The sequence below is a fragment of the Crinia signifera genome, chromosome 3 (genome assembly GCF_055691185.1).
Source record: "Crinia signifera chromosome 3, ASM5569118v1, whole genome shotgun sequence".
Classification (NCBI taxonomy): Eukaryota; Metazoa; Chordata; class Amphibia; order Anura; family Myobatrachidae; genus Crinia; species Crinia signifera.
The window spans coordinates 330,592,608-330,619,450 of record NC_139219.1 but is presented as its reverse complement, the minus strand read 5'-3'; the positions used below and the strand labels follow the sequence as shown (position 1 = coordinate 330,619,450).

General features: G+C 52.3%; 1 protein-coding gene and 1 long non-coding RNA gene across 3 annotated transcripts; both read left to right on the top strand.

The window, feature by feature from the left end:
• The first annotated feature begins 904 nt into the window (after window positions 1-904).
• Window positions 905-21,511, top strand: LOC146062817 (uncharacterized). Of its 2 annotated transcripts, none has more exons than XM_083174827.1 (9): window positions 905-992; window positions 2,809-2,905; window positions 3,293-3,530; window positions 4,550-4,730; window positions 6,086-6,192; window positions 6,568-6,714; window positions 8,005-8,085; window positions 13,929-14,141; window positions 20,997-21,511. In XM_083174827.1, exons 3-9 carry the CDS (start codon window positions 3,312-3,314, stop codon window positions 21,114-21,116), a joined length of 1,068 nt encoding a protein of 355 aa, XP_083030953.1. In that variant the 5' UTR covers window positions 905-992; window positions 2,809-2,905; window positions 3,293-3,311; the 3' UTR covers window positions 21,117-21,511. The 2 variants fall into 2 exon arrangements, with proteins under 2 accessions (XP_083030953.1, XP_083030952.1); XM_083174826.1 differs by lacking the exon at window positions 905-992 and adding an exon at window positions 2,444-2,655.
• Window positions 21,512-25,093: 3,582 nt separating this feature from the next.
• LOC146062816 (uncharacterized) lies at window positions 25,094-26,590 on the top strand. The gene is made up of 3 exons (XR_014471535.1): window positions 25,094-25,163; window positions 26,319-26,365; window positions 26,466-26,590. It is a non-coding gene; the product is annotated as an uncharacterized LOC146062816 (long non-coding RNA).
• The last annotated feature ends 253 nt before the right edge of the window (window positions 26,591-26,843 follow it).

Below are 26,843 nucleotides of genomic sequence, written 5' to 3'. Positions count from 1 at the left end.
TGTTTGTTGCCTGGTAGGATCGCTGGCACACGCGTAGTCGTCTGATAATCGCTCAGTGATCCATTCGCAAGTCATTTGCAGACTTGCACGGGGCGGGATTTCACCCCAGACGCTGATTGGCCCACGGGAAACCGGGCCATTTCCCGGTGGGCCGGTCCAGATTTCCCTCTGGCAGGGCCCCCACATGCTTCCGGGCTGGCGTCATATATGCAAGCGGCCGCAGCCTGGTCACAAAAGGCAGCATAGCCCAAAACAAATATGGCCGCCACATATATGCTTATATTATATGCACATATGCGGTGCACATATTTGTTTTGGATTATGCTGCGACCAGGCTGATGTCACCACCGAGCGGACCGAAGCGCGGCGGTGCGGCGGACTAACCTGATGAGCTTGGTAAGTAGTGTCCGCCCCTCCCTCCCCCGGTCAGTTGCTATTTCACCTCTGCCACCCCCATCCCCCCCCCCCCCCCCCAAGCTGTAGCTTCAGCCACCCCCACCACCCCTGGGCTGTATCGTGAGCAATCCCCCCCCCCAGCTGTAGCGTCAGCACCCCTCATGCCCCCCCCCCCCCCCCTGGGCTGTAACGTCAGCACACCCCCCCCAGGCTGTAACGTCAGCACACACATTCCCCCATCCCGTTCCCAGCCTGGATTTCGTTCCCAATCCGCCCCTCTTTCACCCTGTCTGGCCGGAGGCTATCTGATCCCAGGCCTTTGGGCCTTTGCAATTTCACGCAGCAGCGATCAGGTCTAAATCAGACCCTAAAGGCGACGCTGTGGCCTTTCATCTCTGATTGGTCAGCAAAGAGATTGGCATCCGTAGAGTGTTTATATGCAGGGAAAACTATCAGCAAGTGATGGGCGTGTCTAACTCCACCATTCTACCAATCCCCTTGCTGGGGGGCGGGTCTGTTGAGCTGATCTAACGGGCGTGGCCAGGAGATAACGGTCCAGATGTGATGTCGTCATTACTGGGTGACAGCAGGAGCAGGTAACATCGCTGAGCTGCCATTGCTGCAGTTATATATAAGATATATATAGCACAGAGTCACTGGAGTGCTGGGGAGTTGGCTGCATGACAGCTCACACTATCCCATATTAATAGGGGTCACTTCAGGAATGGCCATCGGTGAGGTCACTGCCGATGGTTACTACCAGTGATAGTGCCAGCATTGATTAACGTGGATTACATGAAACCATCAATAATTTCCACCGATCAGTAGCCATCCCAGTACAACGGGCTGCTGGCCAATAAGGAGTGGGGTAGGGATGGCCATCAACTATCAATGATTCAAAATCATCAATGGACTATGACCGATGTTGAGTACTTTTACCATCGATGGTGGGAGAACCAGATGGTTTCCCATCACCAATGATGCAGAAGCAACGTTTAGGGACAGTGAGCCTAGCTCCGCCTCTGACACTCTCGCAAAGCTCCACCCCAGGGCTTTCATTGGCTCACAGCCTAAAGTACTGTGAAGCGATACTGCAACCAGCCATCCATAGTAATAAACTGTATGATGGATGACCATCGATAGTTTTACGTATAGATGGTCATCCATTTTCTTTGACTGACTGGCCCAGGTCTCTCAGTAGGAAGACCACTGGCTGCGGCATTAGCGTATAGACACGTTTGCTTCTGATGGCTGCAAATGCTTCCACCTTTTATTCAGGCCGAAGCTGAGGTGTCCCTAAAATCGTGCATTTCAAAGCCCGCAGCTGCAGCGCGCTGAAGATCGGTGGCCCAGCGGTTGTTTCCGCAGCCATGTTGCGCAGGCAGGGGGCTACCCTAGAAATGTGATTGCTTCGTGGGGAGGGGCTCTGCATGCTGGGCGGAGTTACCCTGCGCTGGGCGGCCCCCAGCTTGTTAGAGACTGCAGTCGCAGTTCTGCATTGTAATGCTGAATCAGGCCTGTCTGGTAATGTAGGGGTTAATATGGCCCAGATGCTTAATATGGTGCTAATCAGTCAATTTGCACCTGCAGTGTAAGGGTTAATCCAGGGGTTCTCAAGCTCTGTCCTCAGGACCCCACACAGGTCATGTTACCCAGGTCACCCGGCAGGTGCACGCATTACTCATTGACACATTTTAAAAGACCCACAGGTGGAGCTAATTATTTCACATGTAATTCTGTGAGGAGACCTGGAAAACATGCACTGTGTGGGGTCCTGAGGACCGACTTTGAGAACCTGTGGATTAGTTAATCATAATGTCGATTGACAAAGCTATCTGCTACCCTCCCCCACCCCCCTTTCCCGGCACAGTAGGGGTTAATACTAGGCACTGAGTCTGTGTACATTGCCTGGGTCAGCAATACTGGATCTGCCTGCTGGACCTGTCGCCCTCAGGAGGCCCTTCTGGTGAGGAATGGGTTAATCCTGAGGGACTGAATGTGCATTCCTGTGACTATAGCAACCCCTGATGCGATGCATGTGTGAGCCCCTGGTGCAATGCTCTGCAGCCGCCAGGCTTGTAAATACCTGTTGTTGGACAATTGCACCACAGCCCCCTCCCAGAATCCACCCCACAGTGTTGTGAGACAATGCAGAAGCCCCCCCCCCGGGTGGTCAGCCTGCACCAGGCAGCACTGAGGGTCCTGACTGCAGCCCCACGCAGAGTGTGACTTCTTATCCCTAGAAGGTGCCTCTGTCATGTAAGTGCCTCGCTCCGGTGACACCAGCTCCCATTGTGTGTAATCTGTGTGTCTAGTCTCTGCTCTGTGTGTGTTGTGTGTGTGTGTGTACGCAGCCGTTGCCTGGGAAATGCAGAATACCCAATCTCTGCTGTGCCTCTGCCCCTTCCGCAGCTGCAGCTCTCACCAGGCTCAGAGCAGGACCAGCATCCAGTGTGCAGGACCACGTCGGCATGAGATAGTCCCGGGACTGCTAACGCACCTGTGAAAGGTAAGCACCGGGCTATAAATAAAGTCTCCCGGGAGATAGCTGTCATGTTTTATTTTGTTAGCTGTCCAAGTGTTCACAAAAATAAGGAACTGTTTTCGGTGCCTCGTGCCTCAGTGCCTCATGCTGCAGTGTCGCCACCTGCAGAAGTAGCTTGTAATGGCCCCCAGTGATGTATTTGGGGTAATCTTGCAACCATCAGGGATATTAAACATGCCCAATATTACCGATAGCCCGATAGATCACCGATCATCGGCAGATCCGGAGGGCAGACCGGCAGTGTCAGGGGATCAGGACCATGGGGGACTTTAGTACCCACCGCTGCCCATGTCACACACAGTATTATATTCCCGCTTGTATATTTAACACCGGCTTTGCTTTATCCCACAGGGCAGTAGGCGCGGACGCCATGTCTCGCCGTCGCCTGGAAGAAGCGATTCTTCGATCCAAGGATTTTGAGAGTTCCGGAGAGACTGAGGGGTCTGATGAAGAGGATTCTGGGAGATTTGGCGAGCTTTTCGTCAGACACCGTATTCCACTGAGCAAAGACCGACACAGCATCTACAGCGCACGCTTCTCTCCCAGCGGCAAGCAGCTGGCGGTCGGCTTTGGCAATGGCGCCATTCAGGTTTGTTAATGTCCTATGTTACATTTCATATTGCGCCAATCTATGATTGTATAGTTTCCGCTGCTAAGCCCTTTATTGTTGTGTAAGGGGGATTACTGCCCACGCCAGGGGGTCAATGGGCGAGGACGCGACAGTTGTAACATCTGCGACGCGTCTGTTCGATGGAACCCTCTACAGAAACACCATCGTGAGTTGGACACTTCCTGATCTCTGCGATGAATGGTTTGCACCTTCCCATGGGCGAAAATTAGCGAGAACAATCCAGGGATCCACCTCCTGGTGCTGCGCCGGGAACTGCTTAGAAGAAGTCCTTCAGCAAGGGGATGGGGATCGGCGGGTGTGGCGGAACATTGCGTGGCTGCGCAGCGTGACCTCTAACATCAATCTATGCAGTCGCACAACATGTTTGCCTGGCAGCACCTGTGCCGACTGCTGGTGCCCAGCGCTGTCCGGCAAAAAGGGATCATTTCGGCATTTCCCGGGATTCAAATCCCGGCCAAAATTGTCATCCCTAGTGAAAATGTCAACACCAAAAATGTCAGCAATGGAAATATAAGGGTTAGGTTTAAAATCGGGTGTCAACGCTTTGTAGCTGTTGACATGAAGGCCCATACACACTGGGCTATCATCACTGAGCGGCTTTCCCCCTGCCCGGCGCCGTCAATAGAGGGGGGGCGGATGGTTTTGCATAATGCAGCGCTATGCAAAGCCGTCCTCAAAGCCGCTCATCTGCTGGTATAACCAGCAGATGAGCGGCTTTCCCGGCGATGTTGTGGGAGCACGCAGCAGCGCTCACCGCCGGGCCATACACATTGGGCGGCTTTGACCTGAAAGCCGCTCAAACCTGCTGTTTTGAGCGACTTTCAGCTCAAAGTCGCCCAGTGTGTATGGGCCTTTATTTTCCTATATAATAACTACAACAGATTATATTCTAGCGCTCAGTATTATTAAGCAGAGGTTACTCTGATGTGTAATAAACAGACAATAATCAGGTAAACGCTTCATCTGATTTCTTGCAGATTGTGGATGTGGAAAATGGCACAGTCTGTACCAACCTGTTCTCTGGACATCGCACGCGCCAAGCCCTGACTGGCATCAATTACCACCCCAAGAACAGCAACATACTGGTGACAGCTGGAGCCGACGGGCTGGTGTCATTCTATGACCTCCAGTCCGAGCTGCACGTGTTATCGCTAACAGGTACCCGTGCCGGTTATCTGTAGCGTCCTGTGACTTACACCTGTGCAGGTTATCTGTAGCGTCCTGTGACTGACACCTGTGCCGGTTATCTGTATCACCCTGTGACTTACACCTGTGCCGGTATCTGTAGCGTCCTGTGACTTACACCTGTGTCGGTTATCTGTAGCGCCCTCTGACTTACACCTGTGCCGGTTATCTGTAGCGTCCTGTGACTCACACCTGTGCCGGTTACCTGTAGCGTCCTGTGACTTACACCTGTGCTGGTTATCTGTATCGCCCTGTGACTTACACCTGTGTCGGTTATCTGTAGCGTCCTGTGACTTACACCTGTGCCGGTTATCTGTATCGCCCTGTGACTTACACCTGTGCTGGTTATCTGTATCGCCCTGTGACTTACACCTGTGCCGGTTATCTGTATCGCCCTGTGACTTACACCTGTGCCGGTTATCTGTATCGCCCTGTGACTGACACCTGTGCCGGTTATCTGTATCGCCCTGTGACTTACACCTGTGCCGGTTATCTGTATCGCCCTGTGACTTACACCTGTGCCGGTTATCTGTATCGCCCTGTGACTGACACCTGTGCCGGTTATCTGTATCGCCCTGTGACTTACACCTGTGCCGGTATCTGTATCGCCCTGTGACTTACACCTGTGCCGGTTATCTGTAGCGTCCTGTGACTTACACCTGTGCCGGTTATCTGTATCGCCCTGTGACTTACACCTGTGCTGGTTATCTGTATCGCCCTGTGACTTACACCTGTGCCGGTTATCTGTATCGTCCTGTGACTTACACCTGTGCCGGTATCTGTATCGCCCTGTGACTTACACCTGTGTCGGTTATCTGTATCGCCCTGTGACTTACACCTGTGCCGGTTATCTGTATCGCCCTGTGACTTACACCTGTGCCGGTTATCTGTATTGCCCTGTGACTTACACCTGTGCCGGTTATCTGCAGCGTCCTGTGACTTACACCTGTGCCGGTTATCTGCAGCGTCCTGTGACTTACACCTGTGCCGGTTATCTGTATCGCCCTGTGACTTACACCTGTGTCGGTTATCTGTATCGCCCTGTGACTTACACCTATGCCGGTTATCTGTATCGCCCTGTGACTTACACCTGTGCCGGTTATCTGTATCGCCCTGTGACTTACACCTATGCCGGTTATCTGTATCGCCCTGTGACTTACACCTGTGCCGGTTATCTGCAGCGTCCTGTGACTTACACCTGTGCTGGTTATCTGTATTGCCCTGTGACTTACACCTGTGCCGGTATCTGTATCGCCCTGTGACTCACACCTGTGCTGGTTATCTGTGTCGCCCTGTGACTTACACCTGTGCTTTTTCTGCTTTATCAGAGCCAGAGAATGAAATTCACGCTTTGGATTTCAGCATGGACGGCAGCGTATTCGCCACCGCGGGGAGAGATAGAAACATCCGTCTGTACGACAGTCAGACCAACGAGGTATTGTGCTGCAGATTGTCTGTGTCGGTGCCCGGTACTATCACCAGGGTATCTCTGCCGTATCCTTACCTGAACTTTTACCCCACTACAATCATAAGGAACATTCTATTAAATACAACAGTATAAAGTGAATAACACAATGAGTCATTGCTGACCATAATTATGTGTGTTACCTAGAAGACTGCAAGATAAGTGCACGGGTCACAGATGTAGTACAACATGTTGCCTGTATATCCTGTGAACCATTTGCCTCTGTGCACAGGATTGCCATATAATACAGGGATCCTTGTCCTCTGCTCAGTAAGCTCTCTGTCCTCTTTGGGGTAACACTAAAGAACGTGACCCATATTCTGTATGGGGGGGATATCGTGACAGGTTTTGAACGTCTTGCTGGCTCCGGACTTCCTGATCGGTGATGACCTGACATTGACCAGTGGTCACAGTCGCAGAATATTCGCTCTGAAGTTCCACCCCTCCAAATACCATCTCTTCCTGACCGGCGGCTGGGACGACTCCATTAAGGTGTGTGCTACAACTGGGCCTTTGTGTTTCTGTGTTACATGTATGACCCCCGGCCCACCGTGGTCGTCCCAGAGGAGAGTGCGTGTCCCATCGGGTCATGGTGACGTGACGCGGATGACAGTCTACTCCTGGTTCTGTTTGTGTGCAGGTCACCATTAATCGCGTACATTCTGATTCCTTCTACTATTATGCATGTCGACCATATGCGTCAACCTATCTCCCGGATGCGGCCACAGGATGTGTAACATAGGGTCGATAGTTATTAGGTAAACAGCGTCAACAGGCACATTGTTCACGTAGTCAAAAGGTCGACACAGTTTAAAAGTTGAAGCAGAAATGGTTGACACATAAAAAGGTCGACATGACGTTTTTACTGGTATCAATTTGTAACATTTCAGCATGTGGACAAAACAACCAGATAATAGGGACCCCCCCCCCCCCCCCCACGCTGGACAATAGGGAACCTTATATTGCTATTGTGCCACATACCACAAAGCGCATCACTACACTACACACAATAACATGACCTTACATAATGAAATAATTGCGGTGCTCAGGTTACATAATTACATAAGGTTTGTCAAAGGATTCGTGTGTGTATGTGTGTGTGTGCTTGTACCGTGTGTGTATGTGTGCTTGTACTGTATGTGCGTGTGTGCTTGTACTATGAGTGCTTGTACTGTATGTGTGTGTGTGTGTGTGTGCTTGTACTGTGTGCGTATGTATGCTTGAACTGTATGTGTGTGTGTGTGTGCTTGTACTGTGTGTGTGTGCTTGTACTGTATGTATGTGTGTGTGTGCTTGTACTGTGTGTGTGTGTGCTTGTACTGTATGTGAATGTGTGTGCTTGTACTGTATGTGTGTGTGTGTGCTTGTACTGTATGTGTGTGTGTGCTTGTACTGTATGTGTGTGTGTGTGTGCTTGTACTGTATGTGTGTGTGTGTGTGTGTGTGTGTGTGTGTGCTTGTACTGTATGTGTGTGTGTGTGTGTTTGTACTGTATGTATGTGTGTGTTTGTACTGTATGTGTGCTTGTACTGTATGTGTGTGTGTGTGCTTGTACTGTATGTGTGTGTGTGCTTGTACTGTATGTGTGTGTGTGTGTTCTTGTACTGTGTGTGTGTGTGTGTTTGTACTGTATGTGTGTGTGTTTGTACTGTATGTGTGTGTGTGTGTTTGTACTGTATGTATGTGTGTGTTTGTACTGTATGTGTGTGTGTGTGTTTGTACTGTATGTGTGTGTGTGCGCAGTTACTGTGCAACTTACGCTAAATCTGTTTCTGTCCTAAGGTCTGGGACAAGCGGATGGCGAAGGAAGCCCGACACGTCATCACTGGCCCCCATATCTGTGGCCCTGGCATTGATATCAGGGTAAGTCTCAGTAGCTGCTGTTCTACCAGTTCTGCTTCATGTCTCATTATATAGTGGGAGGAGCAGGGTCCCCAGCAGCACAGAGTATATCAGGAGATGAGTGATGTGTCAGTGAGGACAGGACTGCATGTGACAGGGGCAGTGACATGATGTGAGGAGGGGAATGGGGGCAGCAGGAAGCCACAGACTGACAGTTATATAGTGGGAGGAGCAGGGTCCCCAGCAGCACAGAGAATATCAGGAGATGAGTGATGTGTCAGTGAGGACAGGACTGCATGTGACAGGGGCAGTGACATGATGTGAGGAGGGGAATGGTGGCAGCAGGAAGCCACAGACTGAGAGTTATATAGTGGGAGGAGCAGGGTCCCCAGCAGCACAGAGTATATCAGGAGATGAGGGATGTGTCAGTGAGGACAGGGCTGCATGTGACAGGGGCAGTGACATGATGTGAGGAGGGGAATGGGGGCAGCAGGAAGCCACAGACTGAGAGTTATATAGTGGGAGGAGCATGGTCCCCAGCAGCACAGAGTATATCAGGAGATGAGGGATGTGTCAGTAAGGACAGGGCTGCATGTGACAGGGGCGGTGACATGATGTGAGGAGGGGAATGGAGGCAGCAGGAAACCACAGACTGAGAGTTATATAGTGGGAGGAGCAGGGTCCCCAGCAGCACAGAGTATATCAGGAGATGAGGGATGTGTCAGTGAGGACAGGGCTGCATGTGACAGGGGCAGTGACATGATGTGAGGAGGGGAATGGGGGCAGCAGGAAGCCACAGACTGAGAGTTATATAGTGGGAGGAGCAGGGTCCCCAGCAGCACAGAGTATATCAGGAGATGAGTGATGTGTCAGTGAGGACAGGGCTGTATGTGACAGGGGCAGTGACACGATGTGAGGAGGGGAATGGAGGCAGCAGGAAGCCACAGACTGAGAATTATATAGTGGGAGGAGCAGGGTCCCCAGCAGCACAGAGTATATCAGGAGATGAGGGATGTGTCAGTGAGGACAGGGCTGCATGTGACAGGGGAAGTGACATGATGTGAGGAGGGGAATGGAGGCAGCAGGAAGCCACAGACTGAGAGTTATATAGTGGGAGGAGCAGGGTCCCCAGCAGCACAGAGTATATCAGGAGATGAGTGATGTGTCAGTGAGTACAGGGCTGCATGTGACAGGGGAAGTGACATGATGTGAGGAGGGGAATGGAGGCAGCAGGAAGCCACAGACTGAGAGTTATATAGTGGGAGGAGCAGGGTGCCCAGCAGCACAGAGTATATCAGGAGATGAGTGATGTGTCAGTGAGGACAGGGCTGCATGTGACAGGGGCAGTGACATGATGTGAGGAGGGGAAAGGGGGCAGCAGGAAGCCACAGACTGAGAGTTATATAGTGGGAGGAGCAGGGTGCCCAGCAGCACAGAGTATATCAGGAGATGAGTGATGTGTCAGTGAGGACAGGGCTGTATGTGACAGGGGCAGTGATATGATGTGAGGAGGGGAATGGAGGCAGCAGGAAGCCACAGACTGAGAGTTATATAGTGGGAGGAGCAGGGTCCCCAGCAGCACAGAGTATATCAGGAGATGAGGGATGTGTCAGTGAGGACAGGGCTGTATGTGACAGGGGCAGTGATATGATGTGAGGAGGGGAATGGAGGCAGCAGGAAGCCACAGACTGAAAGTTATATAGCGGGAGGAGCAGTGTCCCCAGCAGCACAGAGTATATCAGGAGATGGGTTATGTGTCAGTGAGGATAGGGCTGCATGTGACAGGGGCAGTGACATGATGTGAGGAGGGGAATGGGGGCAGCAGGCAGCCACAGACTGAGAGTTATATAGTGGGAGGAGCAGGGTCACCAGCAGCACAGAGTATATCAGGAGATGAGTGATGTGTCAGTGAGGACAGGGCTGCATGTGACAGGGGCAGAGACATGATGTGAGGAGGGGAATGGGGGTAGCAGGAAGCCACAGACTGAGAGTTATATAGTGGGAGGAGCAGGGTCCCCAGCAGCACAGAGTATATCAGGAGATGAGGGATGTGTCAGTGAGGACAGGGCTGTATGTGACAGGGGCAGTGATATGATGTGAGGAGGGGAATGGAGGCAGCAGGAAGCCACAGACTGAGAGTTATATAGCGGGAGGAGCAGTGTCCCCAGCAGCACAGAGTATATCAGGAGATGGGTTATGTGTCAGTGAGGATAGGGCTGCATGTGACAGGGGCAGTGACATGATGTGAGGAGGGGAATGGAGGCAGCAGGAAGCCACAGACTGAGAGTTATATAGTGGGAGGAGCAGGGTCCCCAGCAGCACAGAGTATATCAGGAGATGAGCGATGTGTCAGTGAGGACAGGGCTGCATGTGACATGGGCAGTGACATGATGTGAGGAGGGGAATGGAGGCAGCAGGAAGCCACAGACTGAGAGTTATATAGTGGGAGGAGCAGGGTCCCCCAGCAGCACAGAGTATATCAGGAGAGGAGTGATGTGTTAGTGAGGACAGCCTGCATGTGACAGGGGCAGTGACATGATGTGAGGAGGGGAATGGAGGCAGCAGGAAGCCACAGACTGAGAGTTATATAGTGGGAGGAGCAGGGTCCCCCAGCAGCACAGAGCATATCAGGAGAGGAGTGATGTGTTAGTGAGGACAGCCTGCATGTGACAGGGGCAGTGACATGATGTGAGGAGGGGAATGGAGGCAGCAGGAAGCCACAGACTGAGAGTTATATAGTGGGAGGAGCAGGATCCCCAGCAGCACAGAGTATATCATGAGATGAGTGATGTGTCAGTGAGGACAGGGCTGCATGTGACAGGGGCAGTGACATGATGTAAGGAGGGGAATGGGGGCAGCAGGAAGCCACAGACTGAGAGTTATATAGTGGGAGGAGCAGGGTCCCCAGCAGCACAGAGTATATCAGGAGATGAGTGATGTGTCAGTGAGGACAGGGCTGCATGTGACAGGGGCAGTGACGTGATGTGAGGAGGGGAATGGGGGCAGCAGGAAGCCACAGACTGAGAGTTATATAGTGGGAGGAGCAGGATCTCCAGCAGCACAGAGTATATCAGGAGATGAGTGATGTGTCAGTGAGGACAGGGCTGCATGTGACAGGGGCATTGACATGATGTGAGGAGAGGAATGGGGGCAGCAGGAAGCCACATACTGAGAGTTATATAGTGGAGGAGCAGGGTCCCCAGCAGCACAGAGTATATCAGGAGATGGGTGATGTGTCAGTGAGGACAGGGCTGCATGTGACAGGGGCATTGACATGATGTGAGGAGAGGAATGGGGGTAGCAGGAAGCCACAGACTGAGAGTTATATAGTGGGAGGAGCAGGGTCACCAGCAGCACAGAGTATATCAGGAGATGAGGGGTGTGTCAGTGAGGACAGGGCTGCATGTGACAGGGGCAGTGACATGATGTGAGGAGGGGAATGGGGGCAGCAGGAAGCCACAGACTGAGAGTTATATAGTGGGAGGAGCAGGGTCCCCAGCAGCACAGAGTATATCAGGAGATGAGTGATGTGTCATTGAGGACAGGGCTGCATGTGACATGATGTGAGGAGGGGAATGGAGGCAGCAGGAAGCCACAGACTGAGAGTTATATAGTGGGAGGAGCAGGGTCCCCAGCAGCACAGAGTATATCAGGAGATGAGTGATGTGTCAGTGAGGACAGCCTGCATGTGACAGGGGCAGTGACATGATGTGAGGAGGGGAATGGAGGCAGCAGGAAGCCACAGACTGGGAGTTATATAGTGGGAGGAGCAGGGTCCCCAGCAGCACAGAGTATATCAGGAGATGAGGGATGTGTCAGTGAGGACAGGGTTGCATGTGACAGGGGCAGTGACATGATGTGAGGAGGGGAATGGAGGCAGCAGGAAGCCACAGACTGAGAGTTATATAGTGGGAGGAGCAGGGTCCCCAGCAGCACAGAGTATATCAGGAGATGAGTGGTGTGTCACTGAGGACAGGGCTGCATGTGGCAGGGGCAGTGACATGATGTGAGGAGGGGAATGGAGGCAGCAGGAAGCCACAGACTGAGAGTTATATAGTGGGAGGAGCAGTGTCCCCAGCAGCACAGAGTATATCAGGAGATGAGTGATGTGTCAGTGAGGACAGGGCTGCATGTGACAGGGGCAGTGACATGATGTGAGGAGGGGAATGGGGGCAGCAGGAAGCCACAGACTGAGAGTTATATAGTGGGAGGAGCAGGGTCCCCAGCAGCACAGAGTATATCAGGAGATGAGTGATGTGTCATTGAGGACAGGGCTGCATGTGACAGGGGTGGTGACATGATGTGAGGAGAGGAATGGAGGCAGCAGGAAGCCACAGACTGGGAGTTATATAGTGGGAGGAGCAGGGTCCCCAGCAGCACAGAGTATATCAGGAGATGAGTCCTGTGTCAGTGAGGACAGGGCTGCATGTGACAGGGGCAGTGACATGATGTGAGGAGGGGAATGGGGGCAGCAGGAAGCCACAGACTGAGAGTTATATAGTGGGAGGAGCAGGGTCCCCAGCAGCACAGAGTATATCAGGAGATGAGTGATGTGTCATTGAGGACAGGGCTGCATGTGACATGATGTGAGGAGGGGAATGGAGGCAGCAGGAAGCCACAGACTGAGAGTTATATAGTGGGAGGAGCAGGGTCCCCAGCAGCACAGAGTATATCAGGAGATGAGTGATGTGTCAGTGAGGACAGCCTGCATGTGACAGGGGCAGTGACATGATGTGAGGAGGGGAATGGAGGCAGCAGGAAGCCACAGACTGGGAGTTATATAGTGGGAGGAGCAGGGTCCCCAGCAGCACAGAGTATATCAGGAGATGAGGGATGTGTCAGTGAGGACAGGGCTGCATGTGACAGGGGCAGTGACATGATGTGAGGAGGGGAATGGAGGCAGCAGGAAGCCACAGACTGAGAGTTATATAGTGGGAGGAGCAGGGTCCCCAGCAGCACAGAGTATATCAGGAGATGAGTGGTGTGTCACTGAGGACAGGGCTGCATGTGGCAGGGGCAGTGACATGATGTGAGGAGGGGAATGGAGGCAGCAGGAAGCCACAGACTGAGAGTTATATAGTGGGAGGAGCAGTGTCCCCAGCAGCACAGAGTATATCAGGAGATGAGTGATGTGTCAGTGAGGACAGGGCTGCATGTGACAGGGGCAGTGACATGATGTGAGGAGGGGAAAGGGGGCAGCAGGAAGCCACAGACTGAGAGTTATATAGTGGGAGGAGCAGGGTCCCCAGCAGCACAGAGTATATCAGGAGATGAGGGATGTGTCAGTGAGGACAGGGCTGCATGTGACAGGGGCAGTGACATGATGTGAGGAGGGGAATGGAGGCAGCAGGAAGCCACAGACTGAGAGTTATATAGTGGGAGGAGCAGGGTCCCCAGCAGCACAGAGTATATCAGGAGATGAGGGATGTGTCAGTGAGGACAGGACTGCATGTGACAGGGGCAGTGACATGATGTGAGGAGGGGAATGGAGGCAGCAGGAAGCCACAGACTGAGAGTTATATAGTGGGAGGAGCAGGGTCCCCAGCAGCACAGAGTATATCAGGAGATCAGTGATGTGTCGGTAAGGAGAGGGCTTCCCGTTAAGCAGTGATGGGCTGTGCAGGCAGTCTGGAAGGTAACAAGGAGGCAACTACTGGTAAAACATCACTGACAGACACCCAGTGGGTGTTTCTGACTGGTGGCATAAGATGTGACCATGTCAGGGGAAGCCCAGCCTAGAATGCGACAGTGAATAAATACAGCCACCCAGTTCTGTGCGCTACATACAGAAATAATTTGTGACTGCCCGGTCACATCACAGCCTCCTGTGACCTGTAATTGTCTCTTGTGTCCCCGGGGAGCAGAACAACCACATCCTGACGGCGTCCTGGGCAGCACAAAACGCTCTGCAGCTCTGGGAGCTGCGGACCTGCAGCCTGATACAAGATGTTCCGTTCCCTGCCTCTGTCCTGCACGGGGAGTTCCTCTACGCAGCCCGGTTCTGCGCTGATGCCGTGGTCCTGGCAGGCGGCAGTGGAACTTGCAGCGCTCTCGCCATCAATGTTAATACGCAGGAGGTAAATCACATTTTGTGGCCGACTACCCCACCAATTACTATGCAGATTATTAATATAGTTATTCCTATAATACAGGGGTTCTCAAACTCGGTCCTCAGGACCCCGCACGGTTCACATTTTCCAGGTTACTCAGCAGGTGCACAGGTCATTACTCATTGACACATTATAAAAGATAAACAGGTGGAGCCAATTATTTCACATGTGATTCTGTGAGGAGACCCAGAAAACATGCACCGTGTGGGGTCCTGAGGACCGTATTTGGGAAACCATGAGATACCCAATAGCAGTATCCTGTATATAGATACAATGGTAGCCAGTGCGGGGATGTATGAGTCCCAGGAGAAAGATGGCCGCCATTGTCCCTACAGGCTGAAACTCTGCACATCCTACCGGGACACGTAAATCATACATACAGTATGTCTGACTGGCTACTAACATGTAATAATATAATTTGAGCCCGTCCTGACGTGTCGGCCCGGCTATCATTGGTGTCCATTACTGGAAACTCTCACCGGAGCTTTTTTAGTGTAATTTGTATTATTGTTTAGTGTGTTGTGGTTGCTGTGAGCACAAGTAATCTGGGATTAGCGAAGGCTTCCCCGCGTTCCTTCCCCCCAGGAGAGCGTCCGACAGTTGTATAGAATATGCTGTGTGCTGACGGAGGTGCCTAATGCACCTGGATTTGTGTAAAGTATGTGTATAGTATGTGTGTGTTTGTGCTGGATAATCTCAGCACCGGGACTGAGACGCAGCTACCGCAGCTCATACATAACCCGTCCTACAGGGGCTCGGTAATGTACGTCAGGGTAATCAGGTTCTCTTACCAGGTGGCCACATACCCCCTGTACTTCTGTCCATTCACCTGACACAGCTGTCACCTGTCACCCTGCAGCATTACACAGTAAGGATACACACAGCAGAGGTCTGTGCAGGATTGTGTACTTACTGCACCTGCTTGTAACACACTGCGCCTGCAGCTACTTACTGCACCTTCCTGTCCTACCCAATAACACACAGCGACTGCAGCTACTTACTGCACCTGCCCTACCTACCCAATAACACACAGCGCCTGCAGCTACTTACTGCACCTGCCTGACCTACCCAATAACACACAGCGCCTGCAGCTACTTACTGCACCTTCCTGTCCTACCCAATAACACACAGCGCCTGCAGCTACTTACTGCACCTGCCCGACCTACCCAATAACACACAGTGCCTGCAGCTACTTACTGCACCTTCCTGTCCTACCCAATAACACACAGCGACTGCAGCTACTTACTGCACCTGCCCGTCCTACCCAATAACACACAGCGACTGCAGCTACTTACTGCACCTTCCTGTACTACCCAATAACACACAGCGCCTGCAGCTACTTACTGCACCTGCCCGTCCTACCCAATAACACACAGCGACTGCAGCTACTTACTGCACCTTCCTGTACTACCCAATAACACACAGCGCCTGCAGCTACTTACTGCACCTGCCCGTCCTACCCAATAACACACAGCGACTGCAGCTACTTACTGCACCTTCCTGTACTACCCAATAACACACAGCGCCTGCAGCTACTTACTGCACCTGCCTGTCCTACCCAATAACACACAGCGACTGCAGCTACTTACTGCACCTGCCTGACCTACCCAATAACACACAGCGACTGCAGCTACTTACTGCACCTGCCTGTCCTACCCAATAACACACAGCGCCTGCAGCTACTTACTGCACCTTCCTGTCCTACCCAATAACACACAGCGCCTGCAGCTACTTACTGCAACTGCCTGACCTACCCAATAACACACAGCGCCTGCAGCTACTTACTGCACCTGCTTGTAACACACTGCGCCTGCAGCTACTTACTGCACCTGCCTGTCCTACCCAATAACACACAGCGACTGCAGCTACTTACTGCACCTGCCTGTACTACCCAATAACACACAGCGCCTGCAGCTACTTACTGCACCTTCCTGTCCTACCCAATAACACACAGCGCCTGCAGCTACTTACTGCACCTGCCCGACCTACCCAATAACACACAGTGCCTGCAGCTACTTACTGCACCTTCCTGTCCTACCCAATAACACACAGCGACTGCAGCTACTTACTGCACCTTCCTGTACTACCCAATAACACACAGCGCCTGCAGCTACTTACTGCACCTTCCTGTCCTACCCAATAACACACAGCGCCTGCAGCTACTTACTGCACCTGCCCGACCTACCCAATAACACACAGCGACTGCAGCTACTTACTGCACCTGCCCGTCCTACCCAATAACACACAGCGCCTGCAGCTACTTACTGCACCTTCCTGTCCTACCCAATAACACACAGCGACTGCAGCTACTTACTGCACCTGCCTGTACTACCCAATAACACACAGCGCCTGCAGCTACTTACTGCACCTGCCTGACCTACCCAATAACACACAGCGCCTGCAGCTACTTACTGCAACTGCCTGACCTACCCAATAACACACAGCGCCTGCAGCTACTTACTGCACCTGCTTGTAACACACTGCGCCTGCAGCTACTTACTGCACCTGCCCATCCTACCCAATAACACACAGCGACTGCAGCTACTTACTGCACCTGCCTGTACTACCCAATAACACACAGCGCCTGCAGCTACTTACTGCACCTGCCTGACCTACCCAATAACACACAGCGCCTGCAGCTACTTACTGCACCTGCTTGTAACACACTGCGCCTGCAGCTACTTACTGCACCTGCCCGTCCTACCGAATAACACACAGCGACTGCAGCTACTTACTGCACCTGCCTGTACTACCCAATAACACACAGCGCCTGCAGCTCCTTACTGCACCTTCCTGTCCTACCCAATAACAAACAGCGCCTGCAGCTACCTACTGCACCTGCCTGTACTACCCAATAACACACAGCGCCTGCAGCTACTTACTGCACCTTCCCGTCCTACCCAATAACACACAGCGCCTGCAGCTACGTACTGCACCTGCCTGTACTACCCAATAACACACAGCGCCTGCAGCTACTTACTGCACCTGCCTGTCCTACCCAATAACACACAGCGCCTGCAGCTACTTACTGCACCTGCCTGTCCTACCCAATAACACACAGCGACTGCAGCTACTTACTGCACCTGCCTGTCCTACCCAATAACACACAGCGCCTGCAGCTATGTACTGCACCTTCCTGTCCTACCCAATAACACACAGTGCCTGCAGCTACTTACTGCACCTGCCTGTACTACCCAATAACACACAGCGCCTGCAGCTACTTACTGCACCTGCCCGACCTACCCAATAACACACAGCGACTGCAGCTACTTACTGCACCTGCCCGACCTACCCAATAACACACAGCGACTGCAGCTACTTACTGCACCTTCCTGTCCTACCCAATAACACACAGCGCCTGCAGCTACTTACTGCACCTGCCCGACCTACCCAATAACACACAGCGCCTGCAGCTACTTACTGCACCTTCCTGTACTACCCAATAACACACAGCTCCTGCAGCTACTTACTGCACCTGCCCGACCTACCCAATAACACACAGCGACTGCAGCTACTTACTGCACCTGCCCGACCTACCCAATAACACACAGCGACTGCAGCTACTTACTGCACCTTCCTGTCCTACCCAATAACACACAGCGACTGCAGCTACTTACTGCACCTGCCCGACCTACCCAATAACACACAGCGACTGCAGCTACTTACTGCACCTTCCTGTCCTACCCAATAACACACAGCACCTGCAGCTACTTACTGCACCTTCCTGTCCTACCCAATAACACACAGCACCTGCAGCTACTTACTGCACCTGCCTGTACTACCCAATAACACACAGCACCTGCAGCTACTTACTGCACCTTCCTGTCCTACCCAATAACACACAGCGCCTGCAGCTACGTACTGCACCTTCCTGTCCTACCCAATAACACACAGCACCTGCAGCTACTTACTGCACCTGCCTGACCTACCCAATAACACACAGCTACTGCAGCTACTTACTGCACCTGCCTGACCTACCCAATAACACACAGCGCCTGCAGCTACTTACTGCACCTGCCTGTCCTACCCAATAACACACAGCGCCTGCAGCTACTTACTGCACCTGCCCGACCTACCCAATAACACACAGCGCCTGCAGCTACTTACTGCACCTGCCTGTCCTACCCAATAACACACAGCGCCTGCAGCTACTTACTGCACCTGCCTGACCTACCCAATAACACACAGCGCCTGCAGCTACTTACTGCACCTGCCTGTACTACCCAATAACACACAGCGCCTGCAGCTACTTACTGCACCCGCCCGACCTACCCAATAACACACAGCGCCTGCAGCTACTTACTGCACCCGCCTGTACTACCCAATAACACACAGCTCCTGCAGCTACTTACTGCACCCGCCTGTACTACCCAATAACACACAGCTCCTGCAGCTACTTACTGCACCTGCCCGACCTACCCAATAACACACAGCGCCTGCAGCTACTTACTGCACCTGCCTGACCTACCCAATAACACACAGCGCCTGCAGCTACTTACTGCACCTGCCTGTACTACCCAATAACACACAGCGCCTGCAGTTACTTACTGCACCTGCCTGTACTACCCAATAACACACAGCGCCTGCAGCTACTTACTGCACCTGCCCGACCTACCCAATAACACACAGCGCCTGCAGCTACTTACTGCACCTGCCTGACCTACCCAATAACACACAGCGCCTGCAGCTACTTACTGCACCTTCCTGTCCTACCCAATAACACACAGCGCTTGCAGCTACTTACTGCACCTGCCCGACCTACCCAATAACACACAGCGACTGCAGCTACTTACTGCACCTGCCTGACCTACCCAATAACACACAGCGCCTGCAGCTACTTACTGCACCTGCCCGTCCTACCCAATAACACACAGCGCCTGCAGCTACTTACTGCACCTGCCCATCCTACCCAATAACACACGGCGCCTGCAGCTACTTACTGCACCTGACCGACCTACCCAATAACACACAGCGCCTGCAGCTACTTACTGCACCTGCCTGTACTACCCAATAACACACGGCGACTGCAGCTACTTACTGCACCTGCCCGACCTACCCAATAACACACAGCGCCTGCAGCTACTTACTGCACCTTCCTGTCCTACCCAATAACACACAGCACCTGCAGCTACTTACTGCACCTGCCTGACCTACCCAATAACACACAGCGCCTGCAGCTACTTACTGCACCTTCCTGTCCTACCCAATAACACACAGCGCCTGCAGCTACTTACTGCACCTGCCCAACCTACCCAATAACAAACAGCGCCTGCAGCTACTTACTGCACCTGCCCGACCTACCCAATAACACACAGCGCCTGCAGCTACTTACTGCACCTTCCTGTCCTACCCAATAACACACAGCGCCTGCAGCTACTTACTGCACCTTCCTGTGCTACCCAATAACACACAGCGACTGCAGCTACTTACTGCACCTGCCCGACCTACCCAATAACACACAGCGCCTGCAGCTACTTACTGCACCTGCCTGACCTACCCAATAACACACAGCGCCTGCAGCTACTTACTGCACCTGCCCGTCCTACCCAATAACACACAGCGCCTGCAGCTACTTACTGCACCTGCCCATCCTACCCAATAACACACGGCGCCTGCAGCTACTTACTGCACCTGACCGACCTACCCAATAACACACGGCGACTGCAGCTACTTACTGCACCTGCCCGACCTACCCAATAACACACAGCGCCTGCAGCTACTTACTGCACCTTCCTGTCCTACCCAATAACACACAGCACCTGCAGCTACTTACTGCACCTGCCTGACCTACCCAATAACACACAGCGCCTGCAGCTACTTACTGCACCTTCCTGTCCTACCCAATAACACACAGCGCCTGCAGCTACTTACTGCACCTGCCCAACCTACCCAATAACAAACAGCGCCTGCAGCTACTTACTGCACCTGCCCGACCTACCCAATAACACACAGCGCCTGCAGCTACTTACTGCACCTTCCTGTCCTACCCAATAACACACAGCGCCTGCAGCTACTTACTGCACCTTCCTGTGCTACCCAATAACACACAGCGCCTGCAGCTACTTACTGCACCTGCCTGTACTACCCAATAACACACAGCGCCTGCAGCTACTTACTGCACCTGCCTGTCCTACCCAATAACACACAGCGACTGCAGCTACTTACTGCACCTGCCCGACCTACCCAATAACACACAGCGCCTGCAGCTACTTACTGCACCTGCCCGACCTACCCAATAACACACAGCGCCTGCAGCTACTTACTGCACCTGCCTGTACTACCCAATAACACACAGCGACTGCAGCTACTTACTGCACCTGCCTGACCTACCCAATAACACACAGCGACTGCAGCTACTTACTGCACCTGCCTGTACTACCCAATAACACACAGCGACTGCAGCTACTTACTGCACCTGCCTGACCTACCCAATAACACACAGCGCCTGCAGCTACTTACTGCACCTGCCTGACCTACCCAATAACACACAGCGCCTGCAGCTACTTACTGCACCTGCCCGTCCTACCCAATAACACACGGTGCCTGCAGCTACTTACTGCACCTTCCTGTCCTACCCAATAACACACAGCGCCTGCAGCTACTTACTGCACCTGCCCGACCTACCCAATAACACACAGCGCCTGCAGCTACTTACTGCACCTGCCTGTACTACCCAATAACACACAGCGCCTGCAGCTACTTACTGCACCTGCCCGACCTACCCAATAACACACAGCGCCTGCAGCTACTTACTGCACCTTCCTGTCCTACCCGATAATTCTGACCCGTTTGATGTACTAAATAATAATTTCTCCTTTGCAGATTCTTGGGGAGGTGTCGCTGCCCAACAAGGCTGTACAGACGCTAGACTCCGCCTGTGATGGTCAGGTGGTGGCGGTGGCAGGAGTTGGCGGTAACCTTCGCATTGCAGAGTTCTGCTGATGCACAGCAGGGGGGGTAATAACGGTCCGACAAGCAGAACTCACACCTTGCACATGTGGTCAAGACGGAATTCAGGGCTTGGGGTGCGGGGAAGGGATTTTACTTACACGTTATTCAGAAACTGATTTATGAAATATATATGTATATCACTTAGTACAGGCATGTCCAAACTATGGCCCTCCAGCTTTTGTGAAACTACACGTCCCATCATGCTTTGCCACAGATTTGCTATTAGGGAGTGCTCAAACTATGGCAAGGCATGCTGGGATGTGTAGTTTCACAACAGCTGGAGGGCGATAGTTTGGACATGCCTGACTTAGTACATCCTGGCTCCGTATAGTGCCAGATATATTCTCTGTGATGTGTATCCAGAACAATGAAAGAATTACAACTTGTTCCAGTCTTGGTGTTTGTTTGTGTAATGTGCGCATCAGATGCCGCTGCCAGGAGACTTGTCTTACGGCTAAATAAAGTCTCTGGGAACGAACCCGGAAATCTCAGGACCTGATCCTACAAGGAGATTAACCCTACTTACGCTGAACTAGTGGGACATGAGAGAAGAAAGGTATTCTGGGTAGTTGGGGGGGGGGGGGGGGCTTGTCCTCTTATCAGTGGTGCACAGAGAGGGGGCCATTCCCATGTTTATATTATATAACAATCTGCAATATGTTTGTCATATGGGCCCTTATTCTAGTTCACTCTCTGACAAATTCCTTCTTAGATGGACAAAACCATGTGCACTGCAGGTGGGGCAGATGTTACTTGTGCAGAGAGAATTAGATTTGGGTGGGGTTTTACTTCAAAGTGAGATCTATATTGCAGAGTAAAAATAAAGCAGTCAGTATTTACCCTGCACAGAAACAAAATAACTCACCCAAATCTAATTCTCTCTGCACATTTGACATCTGCCCCCCTGCAGTGCACATGGTTTTGTCCATCTAAGAAGGATTTTGTCAGAAAGAGTGAACTAGAATAAGGCCCATGATGTCATCATGACAGAGTTTCCCAAAATCCTCCATTGCAATCCAGGTTCTGAGGATATCCATGCTCGAGTCTAGATGGTTATATCAAATTGATTAACGTCCCATACACAAATACAATCCCATTTAAAAACGATTTATTTGATATCTTAATATATACTGTATATTGCAAAGTCCCACTTACCCTGGTGAATTCTGCGCCTGGATCCAGTTGTGTGGATTTTAGACTTGTTTTTAATGTTCCTTTGTTGGTGCGGAAGGCGACTCTCCTGTGCTAGTCTATGAGAAAGCAGCAGCGTGCATTTGCCTCCTCACAGATTAGCCACACATCCAATCCATTGCAACCACACACTACTTACATCCGCTAGCTCATGGATAGAATGTCTGACTGCAATGCCACCGGTGATGGGTTTAAATCTCTTGAAGTGTAATAAAGGACAGTGTAATTGAATGACAGAGCTTAGAAGTTACTGTAAGTACACAAATGTTGTAATGTAGTTACTTTCTCTTGCACTACTATTTCCCATATAGGGGCGGGCCTGGCTGCCGACATCCACAAAGGGGGCGGGCCCCTGATGTCATCATTGGAGGCACGCCTGGCCCTGCCGATGTCACTGACGGGGAGCTCCGGGCATCTATGGCGTCACTGAGCTTCCCTGTGCGCACCATTGGGGACACACAGCAGGCTGTTCTAGCAGGATGCTGCTGGAGGGTGCATTTTATCCCTTAAAAATCAGGCAGGGTGCAGCACCCTGCTAAAACAGCCAAGCGTGATCACTAGTATGTCAGCATTTTGTCAGTGTTGACCTTTTGTGAGCTGACATTCCCTGATTGCGACAGTTTCTGCGCAATGACGTAATACTGGCAGACAGCGCTTGTTGGCCGTCACCCTTGGCAACTCATGAGTGCATCTGTCTCTGTGGCCCTTTTATCCTGCGCCAGCTCAGCAAGCCGTGTCCTCCCTGTCCCAGACACATCCATGGCTGTAAGGCCATCGCACCATCTCCCCCCTGTCATTAGAGAAGTTCCCAGTGGAAAAGTGTAAATAATGGCGCTGAGCAGAGAGGTGGCGCCGGGGCGGGGGGGTGACCCCTTGGGAAGAACCAGAAGGAAGAGAAGGCACTTTGATGGTGATCAGATAACGTACATGGAGTACATGTCCTGTACTGCGAGGACCCGGGTGAGACATGTGGTCGGGTTAAAGGTTGTGTGACCAGGGATGAATGTGCACGGGGGGGGGGGGGGGGGGGTGTGACGACTTTACGCCTTGTTCTCGGTAACGTACAGTACTGGGTGTCTCCTGTACTATCAAGCCTTGGGATGCTTTCACATAAAGCAGTGCCAGCTCAGAAGCAGATATCTGGTTGTCACTGTAGGGCACCGGCCGATGGCTGGCATTGGTCATAGAGGGGTAGAGGGGAGCTATTGCCATTCGGATGCCCCAAGTACCTCTTACCAACATGTGACACCCCCCCCCCCCCTCAACAGCTTAATCTTTCTCTTCATCAAGCTGCCCCTCTAGGAAAAGGCGACCGTGGTCTTGTGCGCCCAGTGATGGATTGGAATCAGAATCAGGTTATTGCCAGGTGTCTCAGTACAAGGTGCACAATACACAGGAATTAGTTTCTGATCACTACTGCTCGCTGTGACAATACATTACATTACTTCAGACCATACAATAAGACAATGTGCAACATGTCAAACATGACATACAGTAGGGAGGCAGATAACTGACTATGTGATCGGGGACGGGTGAGGGATATGCTGCTGAGGAATTGACTAGGATGGCTGCCTAGGGGGTCCTTGTAGGCCTTAAGCTGTACCGTCTGCCTCCGGAACAGGTCATGTGCAGGGTGGGAGTTGTCCTTAATGATCCCGCCTGCATGTTTCAGGACCCGGCATGATAGATGTCAGCTGCAGGGAGGTTTGTGCCTATGATTTTCTCTGCTGTTCTCGCAATGCTTTATAGTCTGAGGCTGATCCGAACCAGACTATGATTGAGGAACGGATTGGATAATCGCCGTGTAGAAGAGTATCAGAAGCTCCTGCGGCTTCCTTAGTTGGCGAAGAAAGTAAAGGCCATCCCTGCTATACTCCCGATAGTAGGTCTCCATCTTGGCATGCTGCGCTGGTTTAGCCAGCTTGGGCTTATGAGGGTCAGCCATGGGTACTAGGGGCAGCCATGGTATTAGGACACTTCAGTACTGGTTCAGCATGTCTGCAGACAGTGTGCCCCCCACAGCAATCACCTGCACACCCACCTAACCACCAAGCAATCCCGATTAGCATGATGAACACTATTGCGGTGCAGGAGAGGGCACATACAGGCAGTGCTGTAACCGGACAGACATTCTTGTGCCCTGTGTCTGAAAGGAGAATTGGTGTCTGTCCCCCAACCCCCCCCCCCCCCTACTAAGCTTCAAAAGTGATAAACTGGAGAGTGATAAACAGCCAGCCAATCAGCTCCTACCTGCATGTCACAGACTGTGTTTGAAAAATGTCAGGCAGGAACTGATTGGTTGGTTGTTTATCTCTCTCCATTTGATCACTTTTGAAGCTTAGTGCATCTGGCCCCAGGAGAGAGTGAGAGGGACAGGACAGAGAGCACAGGGGAGAGGGGTGTTACAAATAGGACAACAGAGGCGACAGGGATAGGACATTGGGGACAGGACCAGGACAGAGGTGAGAGGGCCAGGACAGAACAGAAAGGACAGGAGAGAGGGGTGTTACAAATAGGACAACAGAGGCGACAGGGACAGGACCAGAACATTGGGGACAGGACCAGGACAGAAGGGAGAGGACAGGACCAGGACATTTGGGACAGGACCAGGACAGAGGTGAGAGGGCCAGGACAGAACAGAGAGGAACGGAGAGAGGGATGTTGCAGTTAGGACAACAGAGGTGACAGGGACTGGACAGAGAGGACAGGACCAGGACAGAGGTGAGAAGGCCAGAACAAAGAGGACAGGAGAGAGGGGTGTTACAGAGGTGACAGGGACAGGACAAAGGGGACAGGATCAGGACAGAGGGGACAGGACCAGACAATAGGGACAGGACCAGGACAGAGGTGAGAGGGCCAGGACAAAGAGGACAGGAGAGAGGGGTGTTACAAATAGGACAATAGAGGCGACAGGGACAGGACCAGAACATTGGGGACAGGACCAGGACAGAAGGGAGAGGACAGGACCAGGACATTTGGGACAGGACCAGGACAGAGGTGAGAGGGCCAGGCCAGAACATAGAGGAACGGAGAGAGGGATGTTGCAGATAGGACAACAGAGGTGACAGGGACAGAACAGAGAGGACAGGACCAGGACAGAGGTGAGAAGGCCAGGACAGAACATAGAGGAACGGAGAGAGGGATGTTGCAGATAGGACAACAGAGGCGACAGGGACAGAACAGAGAGGACAGAACCAGGACAGAGGTGAGAAGGCCAGGACAGAACATAGAGGAACGGAGAGAGGGATGTTGCAGATAGGACAACAGAGGTGACAGGGACAGGACAGAGAGGACAGGACCAGGACAGAGGTGAGAGGGCCAGGACAGAACAGAGAGGAACGGAGAGAGGGATGTTGCAGATAGGACAACAGAGGCGACAGGGACAGAACAGAAAAGGACAGAACCAGGACAGAGGTGAGAAGGCAGGACAAAGAGGACAGGAGAGAGGGGTGTTACAGAGGTGACAGGGACAGGACAGAGGGGACAGGACCAGGACAGAGGTGAGAAGGCCAGGACAGAACAGAGAGGAATGGAGAGAGGGATGTTGCAGATAGGACAACAGAGGTGACAGGGACAGAACAGAGAGGACAGAACCAGGACAGAGGTGAGAAGGCCAGGACAGAACAGAGAGGAACGGAGAGAGGGATGTTGCAGATAGGACAACAGAGGTGACAGGGAGAGGACAGAGAGGACAGGACCAGGACAGAGGTGAGAGGGCCAGGACAGAACAGAGAGGAACGGAGAGAGGGATGTTGCAGATAGGACAACAGAGGCGACAGGGACAGAACAGAGAGGACAGAACCAGGACAGAGGTGAGAAGGCAGGACAAAGAGGACAGGAGAGAGGGGTGTTACAGAGGTGACAGGGACAGGACAGAGGGGACAGGACCAGGACAGAGGTGAGAAGGCCAGGACAGAACAGAGAGGAATGGAGAGAGGGATGTTGCAGATAGGACAACAGAGGTGACAGGGACAGGACAGAGAGGACAGGACCAGGACAGAGGTGAGAAGGCCAGGACAAAGAGGACAGGAGAGAGGGGTGTTACAGAGGTGACAGGGACAGGACAGAGGGGACAGGATCAGGACAGAGGGGACAGGACCAGACAATTGGGACAGGACAAAGAGGACAGGAGAGAGGGGTGTTACAGAGGTGACAGGGACAGGACAGAAGTGACAGGGATGAGAAAGAAGTGACAGGGACAGAACCAGGATAGAGGGGACAAGGACCAGAGAACATAAGGGATAGTAGACAGCAGTGAGGGGTGTTCTAGACAAAAGAGAGATGAAAAACTTACATCAACCTTGTTCCATGTCCTCTCTCATGTCAACCTTTTCACCATGCCTACCTAATGCATGTCAACTTTTTTCTCATGAGTCAATCTTTTTACCCATAATGGTTGACAGACTGTTGGCCGGACACTGTTCATCTAATGACCCGTATTATCAGCACATTGTAATACAGAAACTAAGTATGACTGCAATAACAATATGATCCAGTAGATGGCGATAAGTGTCTGTGGATTGCTGT

What these genes read in the sequence shown, in the direction of transcription:
- LOC146062817 (XM_083174827.1), top strand. Translation starts at nt 3,312, where the DNA reads ATGTCTCGCCGTCGCCTGGAAGAAGCGATTCTTCGATCCAAGGATTTT. An exon ending in GCACGTGTTATCGCTAACAG is followed by an intron (nt 4,731 to 6,085) that starts GTACCCGTGCCG and finishes CTGCTTTATCAG; the next exon opens with AGCCAGAGAATGAAATTCAC. An exon ending in GCTGGGACGACTCCATTAAG is followed by an intron (nt 6,715 to 8,004) that starts GTGTGTGCTACA and finishes TTCTGTCCTAAG; the next exon opens with GTCTGGGACAAGCGGATGGC.